This window comes from Paralichthys olivaceus, chromosome 12 (genome assembly GCF_024713975.1).
Source record: "Paralichthys olivaceus isolate ysfri-2021 chromosome 12, ASM2471397v2, whole genome shotgun sequence".
In the NCBI taxonomy this organism is placed as follows: Eukaryota; Metazoa; Chordata; class Actinopteri; order Pleuronectiformes; family Paralichthyidae; genus Paralichthys; species Paralichthys olivaceus.
Genome location: NC_091104.1, coordinates 13,177,963 through 13,197,438, shown reverse-complemented (window position 1 = coordinate 13,197,438; position 19,476 = coordinate 13,177,963). Strand labels below are relative to the sequence as shown.

The window sequence follows — 19,476 nt, the reverse complement described above, 5'->3', positions numbered from 1 at the left end:
AGTGTTCTCTGAAGTTGAGAGATGGAAGTCTAGAGAGGAATCACTCATGTCTTCCACGTAAGAGGTGCCAGCGTATGGGCCCAGGAGGGAAGGAGCGGAAGAGGAGTTAAAAGGCTGCGTTCCCATGCTGGCAGGAGGAGGATGGAACCGTGACTCCTGGTACCCAGCGAAATGGAGCCTGTTTATCATGTTCCCGATGGGCAGACTTCATTTTATCTGCTAGAAACGGAGCAGAGCAGCAGGAAAGGCAGGGATAGAGGACCGGTGGGGGGAGACATGGGTAGACATAGAAATTAAAGAGGGAAAATGGAGAACGGGTGAGGGGAAGACACAGGGGAGGAAGAGAGGGAAAGAGTAAGGCACGATGAAGGGAAGGCAGGGGCAGACAGCGGAGGGAGGAGAAGATGGGAAAAGTAGTAGGATGAACGTGTAGAAAGATCGTGTGAAGGGGTACAAAGAGGGGGTGGGGGGAGTGAGAGGCAGAGAGGGAGGTCAGGTCAATTGACATCAGGGATGCATTTCTGTCCCGGCATATTAATCCGCACCTGCTTACAGCCAACGGCAGTTTAACAGAGGCAGCGCAGGAACCATGACTCAATCCACTGCAGAATTAAAAGCTGTCAAAACGGCCTCAGCCAAACCACCTGTGATCGAGATGTGTACAGCATGAATCACATCCACAGCCCGATGTGATGCACCCATTTCATCACTGTTGGTTTGTGTATCAGGATCACACAAAAACTACTGAAATGATTTTAAAACCCATTCACTTTTGGTGTGACGACTCATGGACACTATGGGGCCGCATCCCTCGGAGGACCCTGTCTATGCAGCTGATGTCGGGTGCATCATCGGCCAGGAAGACAGCGTCAGCCGAACCGTCAGGAAACGATCTGTTCTTTTTAGCAACAGAGCTATGAATAAGCTCTTTGGTTTATTTAAATGTTGAAAAAAATGTTTTTCTTTTAAACACATGTACCATTAGCTGTTCCATTTTCTGACATTCTGACGTTCTTTTCCTGCCGTAATTATCTCTTTGAAAAACAATTCATCACAGAAGCGCAATGACTCATGGGATATGTTGGTCCGGGAAGGATCCACCTAGTAGAGCTTGATCTGTGTGCTAGATCTCGTGTGCATTTTGTGTGTGTTAACTTTGAGATTAAATGGATCAGACATTTTTAATCCCGTACTTCACACACTGAGCTCCTGCTACGTCCGCAGATGCTCAGTGTTTCTCCCTGCATTTGAATTCTACACAGTGAAGCGGCCACGTTGGTTTTCTGGAGTAAGAAAGTACAAGCACCTGTCAGGACGCAAATATAAAAGTGCCCTGAATCTTAACCTTCCACTGAGCATGTACACAACCCCACAGAATACTGATTATCCACAAAAACACTCAAGACACAAAAAGAGACTAATAAAAATGAAGTTTGAACTCATTTGAACAATAGATCTTGTGTCCATGCTTTAGTGTCAAAGCTGTTTCTTTAAATGTGACATCTGGATCAGCCTTTCAGATCTTACAGGGACCTACATATTCTCGTCAGACTCTTGAGGACCATGTGACTATGAGCAGAAGTGGTGGTGCAGCTTCAGAGTCCTGCAGCAAGTCTTTACTCCAGCTCAATTACTGCAGGTCACTGTCACATGTTTGAAGAAAAGACCCTAGGCCAAACAATCCCCTTTAAATTAAATCAAGCTGCACTGAATTTCACACACTCATAGATATCTGCCCTATAAATGTGCCTGATTATTTTTTTTAATCAACATCCACTAAGGATTCCCAATGAAAATCCTCCTCTCAAAATGAAATTACAGAAAGTGGTAAAAGAATCTCTTTGTCCAGATCCACACCAATATTTATTTCTCGGCCCGTGATCCATCTCTCCACCAAGACACGTAGAAATCCAGAATGAAGATATGACCTCTTCGGTGGAGGTAATGTAACAATGTAAGGTGTGTAATTGTGTTTGCTCATAGCAGTGGAGGGGGGAGGGAGTGGAGTCACCACTGCTCGATTTAATGTTGCTGTGAGTCCATGCAGCTGCACTTTGCTTCAATGGATGCAAGGTTTTACATATGATCTCACACTGGCAGAAATAATTCACCTCATTTAACGATTTCCAAAGTGTTATTTCAGGCTTTATGGCGTTGCTGGAGGAAACCAGCTACACTTACTTGACATCATTTGATTCAGGGCAAAAGAGATCGGTCAGGAAAGTGTCAAAATCATGATTTCATACTGAGTTTAACATACAGGCTTTGCTACTATTTTATACTACAGTATTTAGAAGTGACTTTTAATGCAAAACATCAGTCAGCTCCAATATAACATTAATTTTCTGAATTGAGGAGTCAAATTATTCCAGGGTCAAACTATTTTAAAGATGTGACAAACATGTAAATATAGAATCATTCATTAAACGGCATCAACCAAACCAATCAAGCTGTGGCACATTTCTTAATCTAATATATGGATGATTGATTGGTTTCAAAAACATTCATACACACAAGAGCAGAGGTCCACAACCGTCATTTAAAGGAAACCAGGAGATTGTTATTTGAGGTTGTTATCAGCTCCATTTTGTTTTTGGCAAATGAGTCTTATTATAGAAATTAAAAATATCAAACCTGTGTTAAACTGTCTGGTGTGAGCAGGAAGCTGGGTTCAAAGCCAGACAGGAGGCTGCGATGGAGTGAGGCTAAAGTTGTTTATCAGAGTGACAAGAACCTCGGGGGTTTGTAGACGAGGGAGAGGAGAAAAAAAAGGCTGAATTAGGTTGTGTCAGGAAAATTTCATGCTAATAGCTTCAGTGACATTTTGTGGTGTTATTGCTTGTGAAAATGGGAAATTACAAACATGCTAGTCAAGTTTCCATCCCAATGCACCGTCTCATGCTTAATATCAAAAGGTTAATAAACAATATGTAAATGATCCCCGAGGTGAGGGAGAACCCTCATTTGTATTCTCAAAAGACTCTCAATGAAACAGAAACCAGTTTTTATTTCTTATATTGTTTTATTATAGAACAAAATATAATTCTGAAGTAATATATTAGGAATTATAAGAAAGAAATACATACATGTAGGTAGCTGCGTGTAAAATCCTGTCACCAGAAAGTTTAATTTCATACCAAACTAATGTGTTACTAAATCCAAATATATTCAATGTATCTTTGTGGAGGAAGAAGAGGAGAGAAGTGCACAGATAAATAAAATAACCTCTGCTGCCATATTCCCTGTTGCAGCAGCCTGTGCACTTCGCCTTCTAACGAGGACCCACAGAAGTTTGGTGTGTTTGACCTCTGAGAAGCTGCATCTCATGTTCAGCACAAATGTCAGACGAGACACCAGCTTCTCTGCCAGATCCATTTTTACACAAAAGTTTAGTTTATTCTCTGGAAACTTCTGTTTTTTACAGACCCCTCAAAGTCCCAGAGAGCAAAGGAAACCTTTAACGTTGCTGGTCGCAGCAGGGTTTAGTGAATAAAGCTCGGTAAACAGCTGATGTGCTGCAGAAGTCACTCACATTAGACCAAATACCGGGTTACATTGTTGCTTCAAGGATTTTATTTGTCCCAAACAGAGGAATTAAGTATTTTTCAATCTGCTGTATTGTAACAGCAACAGCCAGTTAATTTGTTTCAGTGTCAGTCCCTATGCAGCTTTAGCAGAAACCCAAACTCTGCATGATTATTGTGTTTACGACTGATGAGACTCAGAGAGGAGCATTTTTCAATATTTATATAAAGCAGGAGTTAATTTGGAAAGTTTTGGGAGGATTTTTTTTTTATTGTCAACACCACCTTATTTTATTCCTCCTTTATCCCTGTTTTATTTATCATAATTCATTGTATCACTTCTTACTTTTGCTTTTACCTGCTGGTCTACGGTCAATAACTCTTTTATCCCAGCTGCCCTTGGCCATTTCATTCATTTTAAATAATGATAATGATTTTTGATACTTTCTTTTCATTGGCCTTTGAATTAACTTGTGTATTTAATGCGTAATGTGGTGGCAGTGGAATTGAATTATTTTCAGACTAGCCAACAGAATCGAGTCAAGCGTCCCTCTCTCGTTTTTCCATCACCTGTGTCTACTTCCATCAGTTTTGTGGGTTATTGGACAAGACTCTGTGAGCGGCTCTGCGGTTTTCTTGAATGATGCATCAACTTTCCTGAGACTGGGTTCCTGTTGTCTTATGTTTCTTTATGCTAAGCTAAGCTAACCTCCTCCAAGCACAGACATAAAACTGCCCTCAACCTTTTTCCTCTAACTCTGAAAGAAAGTCGGTTAAACACATTTTCCAAAAGGAATGTATACATGCATTTTTCTTATCTGTCACTGGACTGTGCATATATAGGTCTATTTTACTGTCCTTTATAATTGGCTCTCCATGTCTATGGATATATGCAATAAAAAAAATTGCTAAATAAAGTCTAATAAAGAGCATGTGACTCTTAAACATGTACAACATGTATGAGGTTGCACACAGCAGCTTTTCATGAAATACTGTGAGAGACTCAGTCGACTGGTTTTACTGTTCAGGTGATCATTGGCCTCAGGCCTCAGAGGACGGTTTAATAAGAGCTGTAGGTTTTAACATGACCAATGAGCAGTTAAAAAAAGGACACCCATCTCTCTCATGGTGGTAATTGAGTGCCTATTATCAGAGATGCGTACACAGTGTGGATGGATGGATCATAACCTCAACAGGACGCACACCTCCTCCTCCACTGCTACATCACTGCCTGATGTGATGGCGTGTTGCTTGTTACTCCAGAGTGGATGTTAAGTGTGATGGATTCACCGAGCTCCAGCGCTGATGGTTCCATAAACGCAGCCAGCCGATTGGATCAACAGATTGTTTTACTCGGTGGTCAAACCCAGCGTGACTTCTAATTTCAGAGGAAGCCCAGTTTATGGGCGGCAGAGAAGCTGCTGTGTTATCAGACGTACAGTAGGGGAGTTGGAGGAGAAGCTAATGCAAAGTGCTTTGAGCCCTTAAACTAACCCACTTTGTTAAAAGGCAGAGAAAATGCTTATGGCAGTGGATCTGCTGCGAAGTACTGAGAGAACATGCATGACTGATGACTGCAATTCATCACACACACACACACACACACACACACACACACACACACACACACACACACACATGGAGCTGTGGTGTGTTAGGTATTTGTTGACATACATAAGGCTCCACTTCCGACACAACTGTCCAGTTTTCCCCCCACATCAGCAGATGTTGATGAAAGTAGAAAAAAAAATTCAGCTCTGCAAAATACCTTTTTACCACAACCAAGGATGTTGTGTTTTTTTGCTTGTTTTGTTGGTTGGTTTGTTTATTTGTAAGCAAGATTACAGAAAAACTACAAGATGGATTTCCACAAAATCTGATAAAAGGATGTGATACGGGTCAGGAAACAACCCATTCAATTTTCATGCGGACCCAAGAGGTTTTTTTTTACTAGAAGGGGCCATTTTCATTGATTTCTCCTTGATGACATTAATGGATCTTGATGAAAAAAATGCTGATTGTGTGCAATTTGGTGCAGATCAAAATAAAAGTCCAGATCCAAATGTGGTTTCATGAGGGACTGTGAGGCCTTGGCAGAGCTAAGATTGACTAGTTCATTGGTTGGTTGGTGGATGTGTTTGTCAGCAGAATTAAACAAAAACTACTCAACAGATATTCATCCAACTTGGTGGAAGGATGGGAAATGAGCCAGGTCAGAACACGTTAAATGTTGGTGCAGATCCAAAGGGGCAGATCATGGATTTCATGTTATTTTCAGCTGTTATTTTTCAGATGGTAACAACTAGAATCTTACCTGCAATGTGGAGTTGAGTAAACGTAACGTGGCCTTAGCTGGACGGCTTGTTTGAATTTAAGTGGACTGTTGGCAGAGGTATGCACTCAACTGAGTGGCCATTATGGGGTTAACTATGCAGAGCTGTGCCTGAAGGAGCTAACGTTGTAATTTAATGGTCTTTATTTGAAAAGCACACATCAGTCCATCCATTATCTATAACACTTATCCTCTGAGGGTCGCACAGGGGGTGGAGCCAATCACTGCTGACATTGAGCGAGAGGCGGGGCACAGTCAGGTCACCAGTCCGTCACAGGATTGACACATAAAGACAAACATCCAGTCACACCCACATTAAAAAGCAGATTTTTACTCATCATTACTTTTCTAGTCTTTAATGCCAACCAGGTCCATGGTGGTGGCCACTGGCGTCAGAATCAGGATTGGTGAAAACTAATATCAGAACCCATGTCTAATTGTTATTCAACCTCAATCTCCTTACCCGCCCCCCCCATATCGCTTGATAGATTACTAACTGACTCGTTTTCCTTCCTTGACAAGGTCAATGGCTTTCGCATGGGTGAGGTAATTTATAAATAGCAGGACAATCTCCGTGTGTGTCCACTTCTTAAGCAACGAATGCCGCGAACGTCTTTAACCAGAAAGGGTGAAACAATAAAGGAGCTTAAGAAAGGCTGCGTTCAGCGAGATAATATTTTATAGGTTCATTATCCATGTGTTCAGCCTCAGTAGCTATAACATCAGTAACGTCCTTCACTGCTGAATGCACCTGTGGCAGAGCAATAATGCAGCACTCTCTGCTTATAGAAGGAAAAAAAGGTGGTTGTATAATTATTGTATTTGTTTGAATGCTGCAATCATCCTACGTCAACAACGGGATGATGTGTGTTTTCCTTCAGCCTTCTTTACCTACATGAGCCGTGCAATACTAATTTGTTAAACATCAAAAATCTTCCTGCATGATATCTATATTTAGATCTATATATCTATAGATCAGCTCTGCTCCACATCATCCTCTCCCTGTGTTCACAGGGGCTTCTTCATATGTACAGTAGGCTACACTCTCCTGTGTGGGTTTAATGAGGTGGAAAAATATTCAAACTCACACATTTTTAAAAGGGAACATGAATTTTACACATCAAAGTCTGTCTAGGTCTTGGGGAGTGCTACTGCATGCATGAAAAGCATCTCGAAATTATGATAAATGACGTCAGGAGCATTTTCATACCTGAAAGTTTGGACCAAGGTTATTGTCTTTGTTACATGTTTACATTTGATCTGGATAGTTTGGGTTTTACATTTACCTACGTTCGTCCTGTCATCATCACCAACGTGGACTGCGTCTATTCTTGACATTGATTGGTTTGTAGACGGGCATGACTCTGATGTCGGCATGTTGTCAGTTCGGTTATGGAATGAAAGGACGTATGATTTGGTCGCGTTTGAAGGAGCCTTCAAAAAGCATCAGCCCAGTAGCATCGCTGTGATGTAATCAGGCTGGTGTGGATGTTGTGTGTGTCAGGGAGGAACCCACTGAATTTTGGTGTAGATCCAGATCCACACCAAGACGGATCAACATTGCAAGATGAGACTGTGTTTTAAAATTTTCAAAGTTTTAATTAAAATTTTTAAAAAATCAGACATATTTAGGGAACTCATCTATGAGTGTACGTAATTTGCTGCAGCTTGATGGGACTGTTGGGCCTTGGTGGAGGTTTCTGCTGTGAGAGCCATTCTAGCTTGAAGGGTTTTCTATATTTACATTGTTTAATGTTTTATCCTATTAAGTGGTAAATCGAGATTTGTCTCTAAATGAGTCTTTACAAAGACTTTGTAAACACTAGACTTTATACACTTATCTTCAAGTCGTACATCCTATGGTTTATGTCCCTTACTCTGTAGGGACGATGTAAAGTGATAGAAACACCACAATAATGTCAAGATGTCAACTTAAAGTAGTATGGTCTTTTTATGTCCATAATATATGTCATAGAATGCACATGCTGTCATGTTCATCTTTCAACATTCTAGAAATGCCTGGAAAACGCTGTGCTTTGAACAGCTGCCTGCTCAGGTGCACTCATCTTTCATGCATGATGAGCCGTATGAAAATTCATAAATGGAGAGCCAAAGGGTGTGCCTGTTTGCATGTGCATGGACAATATTGTGCTGTGAAGTACACACCACAAAGCATCACCCACTGTCGCTCGCATGACATATTGAACCGTGACGGCTGCTGACTACTCGGTTCGTGTCCTCCTCCACCTGCAGGGAGGCAGCAGAGACGATGGAGAGATCGAATCTTAATGAGACTCTCAGTCTCCACCGAACCTCATCCTGTCTCCTCAGAAAATACAGTCAGGAGGAGCTGATGTGAAATAGATGGAAGCCCATTTCTGCCAGTGAAAGAAATTATGAGATCAAAAATATGAGATAGTTAAAAATACGAGATAGTTAAAAATATAAAATAGTCCAAATTATATGAGATTGCTAAAATATGAAATAAAAAGTCATATAATGAGATAGTTAGTTGTGATTATGAAAGAGCAAAACAATTATTAGATAGAAAGTCACAATTATGAGAGACTAAGTCATTATTTTGAAATATTAAGTCATAACTTTGAGATACTCAGGCTTTGCTTGAGTTAGTACGTCATTATTTGGAGATATTACATTGTTACTTTGAGTTACTCACTCATTATTTTCAGATACTAAATCATTACTCTGAGATAAAAGTCATTATTATAAGTTTGAACATCATTGTTTTGAGAATGTTTCTCATTATAATGACTTCCATGAGATTTTTCTTTCTATTTAACAAAGTGGCAGAACTGATCTTCCATATAAAGCTTCTGAATGTGATCTGTATTGTTTAATGCTGCACCACGTCTGCCAGAGCCTCGAGAGATGGTCGGATTTAATTTTCACATCATCTTGATCTTCTGCAAATCATCCGTCGGATTATCTCTGCTGCATTCAAGAACAACTCACTGCTGACTTTAGAAGAACGTTCTCACTCAAAAATCAAATGTGCCCAAAAGATTCTCGAAAGCCTTTTTTTATTGCACAGCATCTGTGGATGTGAACAGATGAATCCCTCAAACAATGTTTACTTTGATTTCACATGATGCTGATGAACAACCAGCGTCACTTCAGTCGCTCTGCAGACCAGACCCCATCATTCAAAGCAGCAAATTAGCCTCTGTCGCCATGAGGTGGCAAACCACATGTGAACATAACTTACTCTAGATACACATTTGATGTCAGAGCAAACAGAGTCACACACACACACACACACACACACACACACACACACACACGCACACAAGGTGATGTTTGTTCAGTAAAATTGAACTTATCATCAGCTCTGCTGGGTAAATACAGTTTCTTTGTTTGACACAAGGTATTGTATGAATCTCTTCTTAGCGCCTGGTACAACAAGCCGACTTCAGGCTATTTTTTCAGCTGCATGAATGTCCCTCTCTAAATAAATAAGATAACCACAGGGCAACAGCGAGCAGGGCCTCGCCATACACCTACTGCACGTTATCATGTCACAGAACACATGGAGGGAAAACTCACTGTTTTTGAGTTTTTCAAAAATATAAAACTACCACATATGAGCACAATAAAAATGGATTCTGTGTCATTTAGCCGTATTTTCATAGATTTTTCTGACTTATAAAAAGAAAGTGTATGGTCTCTGCTGCTCGCTCACACTCGTGGGAATAACATGCACTGCAGCACCTTTCGAATATGAATCCATACAGAATGGACACCAATAAAAAGCAGCTTTTATTCCACCACTTATTTTTCTACTATTTCCACCCACAATTCCCCCAAAGTGTCCATCCTTTCAAGTCTGTTTTGTGCTTCACAGTCATTTTCATGAATCATTTCTCAAATAACACTTTGGCCCATCGGAGGCCACCACAGCTGGAGAGAATATTTCTTCATGTTTTCAAGTCTTGCTAGAATAAATACACGGATTTAATGAAATGATTTCACTGCACATTTTCTGTCTTTGTTTTATGAACCTGACTTTTAAAATCCCCTCACAGGTGCCTGTGAATTGGTGGTTGTTCCATCGCTTGCTCAGTTTTTGATAACAGTCTCAAAAATGTTGTTTTCTCACAGCTCCATGTTTTTATGCATGATATCCTAAAGCAAATGCATCAGCAGCTTTGATTGGGAACTGAGGCAGCGTCTGTTTTCACCACCTGCAGCACCTGAAGCGCACAAGTTTTTGGAAAGCTTTCTTAAAGTCCTCGTTGGACATGGTGTAAATGATGGGGTTGATGAGGGAGTTCAGGTATCCCAGCCAGGTGAAAAAGTCGAATAACTCGGGGTTCAGACACGTGTCGCATGTGGCCACCACCAGCGTGTAAATGAAGAAGGGCAGCCAGCAGACGATGTACGCGCCGAGGATTATCCCCAAAGTTTTTGTGGCTTTTCTCTCTCTGGCTGCAGAAATCCGCTTCTTCTCCAGCAGCGCGTCAGACACCGTCACTTTCACCTGGTTGTCGCCGGCCGAGGAGCCGGTGTCGCCGAGCGCAGCGTCTTGTCTCCCGTACTGCAGCGAGGTCGTGGATGTCACGGAGCCGGGGGAGTTGTTGACCAGGTGCGCGGAGGTGAGTCTCTTCCCCACCTTCTTGGGGGACTGCTTCAGGATGCGCTTCCGTGCCTCCACGTAAATCCGCCCGTAGAGGACGATGAGCAGCAAGGTGGGGATGTAAAAAGCCCCGAAGGTGGAGTAGATGGTGTAGAAAATATGATCCGTGTTGACGCCGCAGCTCGTCAGCTCCTCCGCCTTCACCTGCCTCCAGAAGAGCGGCGGCAGGGAGATGGAGATGGCGATGACCCAGGCTGTGGCCACCATCCCGGCCGCGCGTCCCGGAGTGCGCTTTTTGGAGTACTCCACCGCGTCCGTGATGGCCCAGTACCTATCCAGGGCGATTACGCACAGGTGGAGGATGGAGGCGGTGCAGCACGTTATGTCCGAGGAGAGCCAGATGTCGCACACGACTTGCCCCAGCGTCCAGGTGTGGATGACGGTGTACAGGACGCAGATGGGCATCACCAGGATGGACACGAGCAGGTCGGTGACGGCCAGAGAGGCGATGAGGAAGTTGGCAGGAGTTTGCAGCTTCTTCGACTGCGAGATCGTTGCAATGACGAACGCGTTGGATAAAGTGGTGGCCAGTGTGATGACGGACAGAACCACCGCCAGGCTGATCTGAAAGGCCAGACTCTCTGCGCTCTCATCCACGGCGGCGGATGAAGCTGTGATGAAACTGTCGTTAGTGGTGTTCCCCGACTCAGTCGTCACGATGTGACCGGATCGCTCCATGACTTTTACTCACTTCTTGTCATCTTTGAGATGTCTGACATCTAAGGCGCCCTTTCTCCTGGTCAGCGTCTCCTCATCCGTACAATCCGGTCACACCAAACGGCACAACGAGTCTGGAACATGAGAATGGAATCATTTCTTCCACATTTTCTTCCGATGGGCTACATCAGGTTTTAATATGGAGCTGCAGACACGTGGAAGCCAATATCCATTCCCAACAGCAATTCAAACTTTTCCGTTTTTTAGCCATAAAAGAAAACTTCACACTAGATGAGCGAGGTTGGTGCGTAAAAGACGAGTGCTGCGTCCTGATGTGCCAACATCTGGGAAGATGTCACATATAATCCGCATGTGGGGCTCAAGTTGTGCAGAGCTGTGTCTCTCCAGTCTCCCCTGTGGCTGAATGGGGAACCAGCCCAAAGTCTCGGTTTTATACAGACTCTGACATCAAACAAGCACCAGTAATCACAGCCTTGTTTTTTCCTCTCTCTCTCTGTCTATCTGCTGGGTCATAGTGCCCAGTGTGTCTCATTTGTCACACGTTAACTCATCTATAGGTTAAAATAAACTGCCTTCTATTACCACACTGGTCTCACCACTTTCTATAAGTCACCATTTATATAGGACGAGTGTTGTGTAACTTAAGACTGATGCTTTACATGTCCTTCATGAACCTTCAGGGAGATGAACCCTTGGTCCCCATCTGTTGAGTCTTTATTTGATGTCATTAAGTCTTTTATGTTAATAACGTCATATAGTAGCTCACTCTTTAGATAATAGATCAACTGAAGTCATTTGCAACTGGAACGGCTCTCAGTCGAACGCACACCTCCACCAAGGCCGAATAATCATACACATGCATGTCTGTAGTTCTCAAAACATAAATATATGTATAAAACCTTGTACAAACAGTTATTGATCACAAATAATTCTTCTATTTAACTGGTCGGACACAATCACTTTTCTTATATTGTTAGATAAGGATGTGTTACACCTAAACATCATAGACATCATGGAACAGTAATGTCTCTTTCGATATTTCATTGATGGAAGGTATCGGGATGAGGGACTGTCATCACTTCTGATGTGTGAAAACCTCTGTCTGATATTGACATGGGGTCAGTGACCGTTACACATGAACCTGTGAACCACTCGTCCTCATCCAGTGCATCGTTTAATGTAACTCACTGACCAATCACCTGCTCAAGAGCCTGGTGAATGCTGTGAATTTGTAGTCCTGTAAGTTATGCAATTGGTCTGTGAATACTCACAGACACACACACACACACACATAATGTCATAAATCGATGTGTCACTTATATCGTGTCCAGTATTGTTCAGAATCACATTTAGCTGTCTAAAGCTAAATCCATACTTCACTTTGTTTGAAAACACATGAAGGCAACCTCTGGCTTTAACCTCGACCGGTGTCGAGCGCTATTACAAGTCTTACTGACCGTGTTGTCTTTGTTAAAAGCTGTTCTTTCTAAAATCCTACATCTGTTTACATGTGTAGGAGACAAGCTTTTATTCCAGCAATTCCTGTTTTCACCAGCACGTGCATTTTGAGGCTTGTTAGTACGGACAGGGATTAAAACTGAAACAGAAACAAAACGCTCTTGTAGACGGAAATAGATGTAGTTTGAAAATGATGTTTTCAAACTATCACATGTGGATGAAGCCTCAGGCTCTGCTGGAATTCGTAGTTTTAGAAGTTTAGAAAACATATCATTTCTATGGGTGTTGTCATCTCAGTTGTAAAATCCTATGCAAGTTTCCTTATGTCGTAAAGTTTATAATTCAGCCACAGGAGTCAGCACATTCATACAGTCTTAGCAATAAGCACAAAATGAGTGACCGCAATTTACTACAGCAAAGCTGGGGGAACATATTACATGCACTTAAGATATTTATTGATTCACATCACTAAGATTATGTTTTATCGTTCTGACCTGTATGGATGTTTCTGCATTTTCAGCAGAATAGAGTTGAAACAAGTCAGCGCCCTGGGCAGCTCTGGTGGGAAACACTGAATCTTTAGTTCCCAGCCTTAAAAGCTGTCACATTTAAATGCTGCGTTTTAAACTAAAGTTAAACTAACTTTTGTAATAAAACAAACTTCAGACAAGCTCATAAAACATAGAACATTTGTGTCAAACACTTCAGTGCCATTTAGAGCTTGATGCAGCATGAAGGTATCTCACAGAGGTGCAAATTAATGATGCATTCATCTGATCTCACTGGACGTTTGACAAATAATCTACAGCCGTGTGCAGGGCGCAGTGTTTCCACAGAGGGGACATGTAGTGAACGCCACCTCTGGGAAGCAAGGTCATTTTTTCATGAATGCAGATGATTATTCAGATAAATTTTGAGATGAAGTGATAAGAAGTCAAAGGTCAAATGTCAAAGGTCACTGTCACATGTGTCCGGATTAGCGGCAGGGACGGAACCTGCGCTGGTTGGTGGAGGAAAAACCACCACATCGCAATTATTCTAGTTCTTACATAAAATCTTCAATTTGTACCGACTAACATTTTCATTAACAAATTACAATAGAGACTTAAAGGGTTCCAATGTATTTCACACCTTAATCTGCTTCTCCAGGGAGATTGAACATCCCAGGTAATAGCAAAGAAATGAATTCTTTCTGGGCAGACAACATTTGTCACAGAGAGGGTTTTACAATTACAGTGCAAAACGTTGTTATACGGAATGTTTTTCACCCACTGGACCCCCACGTTTGTTCATACACACTGCTGGTAGAGTCACTCTATCACCTCACCCGTCAGTGCTGTTTTACCCTTAAATTCCCCCTGCAGGCTGTGACAAACAGCACCGTCCATCTGTATCCAGGCTCAGCAGAGAGGATCGTCAGGTGAAGCAGACCCTCATCTGGGTTCATGGTCGTACCCCTTGACTGACTGTGACTGTCTGGCACAGCTAATGCACAGGCCCCTGGACACAACACAGCCACCATTACCACTGTTTACACACAAAAACATGCTCTTCTCTATTTTCAGACCCTCTTTTTATCTCAGTCAGAAAACCTGCAGAAACACACAACAGCAGGCCGAGGAGCTGCACTGGTTCTGCTCTAAACCCAGGTTTTATGAGGTGCAGTGGGTCGGAGCTGCAAAGTCAGACTTTAGGGGGAAAACAGGGAAACTTGCACACTTTAAAAAGTTGTACATGTACTAAGAAATTGGACGAAACAGATGTAAACAATGTTACTTGAGTATGAAAGTGATGTTTTCGTTTCTTTCAGAGTTTTCTGTGTGAGTGACCCAGTTCATCATCATCATCAGCAGCAGCTCTGCGGACGAGCTACATCCAGTCTCACACTGGCCTGGAACGCTAGATAATAAAGTATCCAGCAGGCCGCGATGTCAATACATCTTGAGTGTTATTGAAAAAACACTCAAGAATACTTGGGAAGAATACTGGAAAATCTCCAGAAAATTGTCATATTTCAATTAGATTTTTCATAATATTCCCAGAAAAATACCAGAAAATACTAAAAAAGTATCAGTATTTGTTTCCGTTTTATACACACACACGCACACACAGATAACTTAGCAGTTGCATAAGCAGAAGAAAAATCAATGTCATCTGGCACATTATTGTTACAAAGTGTTTATCGTCATCAGCTCGTTTGGTAAATGGATCTGGTTTTCCCCAGGAAGGAGACAAGAGACTTGTTGGCATTGACTGTAATGGACTGGACATCTGCAGTACAAGACGTCTGAGAACTGTGCAGTACACTGTGTTCCAAGCTGAAATATTTTTGCCAGACTTTTCTAAAACAAATAAATCAATATCAAATATGTAATAGAATCAACCTGAACAAACATTTTTTGGACAGTTTGGGGCGGCGTAACAAGTTGTAAAATAACGATGACAAATTGAGTTATTATGCTCGTCTCCTTCTATCCTTGATAACTGACAGCTGCAGCAACTGAGACCAAATAGGGCAAAAGCAAATCAGGGCAGATCCCTCGTTGTTATGAGATTCAAACCCACACCCCCCCCCCCCCCCCAACCATCCACCCTCTCTGCCTACCTCAAACCATCACTGTAGGGAACGGCCTCCTCTTACCCAGTAGTTAATGAAATGAAACACAGAATGACCAGGCGGAGCAGCTGGGTCAGCCATGTTTGGAATCTGGATCATATGTGTACCTATGTAGCTGTAGCTGATCCAGACTCTGCAGCATCGTGTTTGTATTTTGATCTGCATCATTCTCATCATGGTTAAACACACTAGCATAATGTCAAACATACAATGTACATCTGTTAGTTTTAATTCATTTCCAAATCAATAAAAAGTTAGATATGTCTCATTTCAATTACAGAACAGTGCAGCTATTACCAACAATTTCTCACTGTCAGATGAATAATGAATATTTAGTTAAACGGCCTGAAAGAGTATTTTTAATATGAATGATTTCCATACTTTTAGTTGTCCTGAGTGGGATCAACAAGAAGGTCCCTGGTTTCAACCAGGGTCTCTATTTGTTGTTTTTCTCCCGGTGCTATAGAAGACATTCAGATTGGGATCAGGTCGATCGACCTCTGCACCCCAACAACTGTGATTTTCTAAAGCAATAGAAGGAATGGATGGATGTACGTGGTGCTATAAATACTTAAGTACTCTTACGTGAGTGAAATGTTAGGGAAGAACTTTTTCTTTACAGCGTAGCACACAATGCTTTCCTTCTCGGCTGCTGTGTGCGATCTGAAGGCTGCATCGAAGCACAATGAGAGATTCAGAATATAGGACACATGTTGATTTGGAGAACCCGGCCGGGCTCACACGACATATGGTGCCTGCTGCTCCGCCAATCGGCTCTCAAAGGTCCACTGCTAAAAATGCGTCGAGAGGGATATGGGCTTCTAAATCTGATGATCGTGTCAAGGAGCTGGTGCCACCGTGCAGGGGACTGTGTCACTTTTTCCGCAGGGCTGTGCTCCATTTCTGGAAGACCCTCACCGGGTGACTTGAGGCAAATGGCTGATTGCTTGAGGAGCATTTCAGGACACATCTGTTTGGAAGAGGAGGGGGAGATCTGCCCAGTGAATGTACGGTAATAGGCAGAATTTGAATCCCTGGGGGGGGGGAGACATATGATAGGAAATGAGCTAAGTGGTGATGATGTCTGCTCATTGATAACACGCCGGTGATCGCGCTCACGTTGGCTTGAGTGGAAGTGGCCAAGTCCATTAAGGCCTGGACGGTCAGATGGGAAACTGACTGCTGGCGTTTTGAGTTTGATCAGCACTTTTACGACCTGGAGCTGGTCCCACACTTTGGGGTGGAATTGATAAAGCAGCGCAGAATTGATTTAATTCAGCTGCTGCATCGATGCTACAGTGACACCAGCGTGTCACCCCCTGAGGTTTTGTTGTGTAATCCATATCATTCTATTTAAACATTCCCAGCATGCAACTGCAGTATCACAGATGGCCTTGTTTTAACGATTAAAGGAAGATTACCCGGCGGTGCAGACTGCAAACACAATATCTGACGTGGTACTTGGAGATGAAGAGAAGAAGAACAGGCCTTGATTAGGAGAGCGTGAGAGATGAGACCTGATTTGCTGCCCCCTGGAGGTACAAGCTGTCTGCTGCCTGTGTGTGTTACGTTCGTCACACAGGTTTGTGTGGTGAAAAAGACGAGGTGATAGTGAGAAGAGGCGACCGGCTCGGCCCTCAGCGGGGCGGACAGGTGCTAATAGCACACATCAGTGCTGGTGTGAGTGATGGCTCGCGGAGTGTGAAGAGGAGAGGTTACTGAGCTGGACGGTCACAGAGTTGATGTTGGGGGGGGGGAAGCAGCAGGAGATTTATCACCTTGTTTGAAAGGCAAGGCCGGAGAAACACTGCACCATAATGTATGAAATGTAAATGTTAGAAATGCAGCTGCTGCTCCGACAGATGATTTCTCGGGTAAACGCTTCTCACCTCACCGTCCACGAGGAGCCACTTCCATCAACCAGGAAGCACAGAGTCAACCCACTTTATCAGAGGTGCATTAGCTGGACGTTTACCCAACATAAAAGATCATGTTATCACAGCGAGGGGCTGAACAAGTAAAGTGGTTTCAGCCCCCGAAGGGCCTCCGAACAGGAGGAAGCAGGAGGGCAGAGGGATTCAGGAGGAACCCTGAGAGTGTGTGTGTGTGTGTGTGAGAGAGAGAGAGAGGAAAACTCACTCACACAAAGTACAAACAAAGTACACTGCCCTCTATTTAACAGTGTCATACGGTCGACTGCAGACTGCGAGCTGTCACGCTTCAAATCGTAGCTGCTGGTGTTCCCATGATGCCTCAGAACCAACTGTGAACCGGTCTTTATGGAGATTCCCATCTGTGTGATTGTTTGAGGATTTTGTGGTAAAGCGGTTTGAACTGTCGCCTCAGCAAAATGGTTTGATTCCGAGACCCTTAGAGGATAAACTGAATACATAATGGATGGAATGGATGTTTGAGATTTACATCATTCAATCAGTGGTGACACACAGTATTCATATTGTATTCTGCATGTAATATGTTTAACATTGGCAGAGCGATACGACGTCACATGTGCAGTCCAGATGTCAGGACTGTGGAGTTACACAAACGAAATTGTCCCCGAGTTCTTTCTTGACTCACAAACCTAAAAGTGATATCGAGGAGGAAAACTCTGCTTTACAATGTGAGTAGAAATCGTTTGTCAGGATGGTGGTGCTGATTCTGCATTCAGGTGCCATTAAACCAAGGCAGAGAAAGAACGCCTCAACAAGTCGACACAACTGTCAGACTTCTGTTATTGCAAAATACCAGATTCAAGACTAAGTTCGAAAAGTTAGAAAGTTAGAAAACATGATGCAAATTCCAAGTTTCCTGTTTGTGGGATGCATTAACTTTAAGAAGGTGACATTCTCCTCATCACTCCACTCATCTCGTGCTTTTGTCTAATTTTAGTGTCCCAGTGGAGACATTAGTGACCTTACATGGTGATTTATCCTGTCTGTTTCCATTTGTCCCATTTTACTTACATACATATGGTGAATGTAGGTAATCTGGGAATTTTGACTTCGGCGACTTAATCCGATATGTTTTACACATTAGGTCAACAAGAGAATAGAGATATACTCAGAGGAGACATGACACAGCTTTTAGTGTTGTTTGTGCCAAAAAAGGAAAATGAATGCTCAAAGCTGACAAGAAACATTTGTTATAGGGTTATTGGATATTTATTTTTACTCAAGTAATAAACACACTTGCATATTTAACTTGAAACGTTTTTCAATATAATTCTTATATTCCCAGTATTTAAATGTCTTTTTAAAAAGACTTCACTTATACAGCATTTTACAGGAAGATTATGTAAAGAAAATGTTTTCTTGTGTGATTGAAAATGTTTTCCCAAGGAAACATTGATTGAACTTCCAGAAAATATCTCAAAAATGTCAAATAAAAGGGTCGCACTGGCGGAGTACCTATTTTTAGTTTTTTATTGACATTAACTATTTGATTATAAGCCAGTTTATGTTTGAATGTTGGCAGGTTGTGAAAAATATCTCTGACTGACGTTTATCTTTCATCATAATACAGTTACAAATGAAAATAACCCATTAATGATGATTGATTTGTCAGTTGATAGATTTGTGATCTGCACTTTCCATTACATGAAATATATGTATTTCGTTAGTCGTGCAGGGTGGTGCTCAATGGCAAACATTGAAACCTTTCTGAAAACACTCTGGAGGAATGTTTGAAAGCTGAAGTCATATTCAAATAAGAGTGTGTGTGCTCAAGATTACACAAAAACGGATGTGCAAATTTACAGTAAACGTGGTGTCAGGATGCAGTGTGAGTCAAGGTAGAGCTTTTGTTGAGGATCCAGATCAGGTGGCAGATCCAGCATTTTATTTTCACTTACCTCAACAGTGTTTTACATTTTCATGAATATTTATTTTTATCACATTCAAGAAATGTGTCTTGTCTTTCCGACCCACAGCCTTGGATTGTTGCTGTTGGGTTTACGTCTGTCCCTGACCCTCTGATTGACTCTGTCCACTCTGGAAAACTGTGATAAACTGAAGGGTTTGCCTGGAAACTCCTCCGGGACGTGGTTAACTGCCTTTTCATCTCACTGCCTTCAAGGTTAACTAGAGGACAACACAAAGGCAGCCTCCGGGTAGATTCACTACCCGAGCAGTTACTTATTATATCCCACAAATCAGCCAGTAATTTAAATGATTTATAACAAGCACTCGGGGACAATCCTGTTTACTGAGATCTT

General features: G+C 42.3%; 1 protein-coding gene across 1 annotated transcript; it reads right to left on the bottom strand.

Annotated features, from left to right (window-relative positions):
* Positions 1-8,871: 8,871 nt before the first annotated feature.
* Positions 8,872-11,745, bottom strand: htr1b (5-hydroxytryptamine (serotonin) receptor 1B). The gene has a single exon (XM_020084822.2). The coding sequence runs from the start codon at positions 11,186-11,188 to the stop codon at positions 10,052-10,054; it is 1,137 nt and encodes a 378-aa protein (XP_019940381.2). The 5' UTR covers positions 11,189-11,745; the 3' UTR covers positions 8,872-10,051.
* Positions 11,746-19,476: the final 7,731 nt, after the last annotated feature.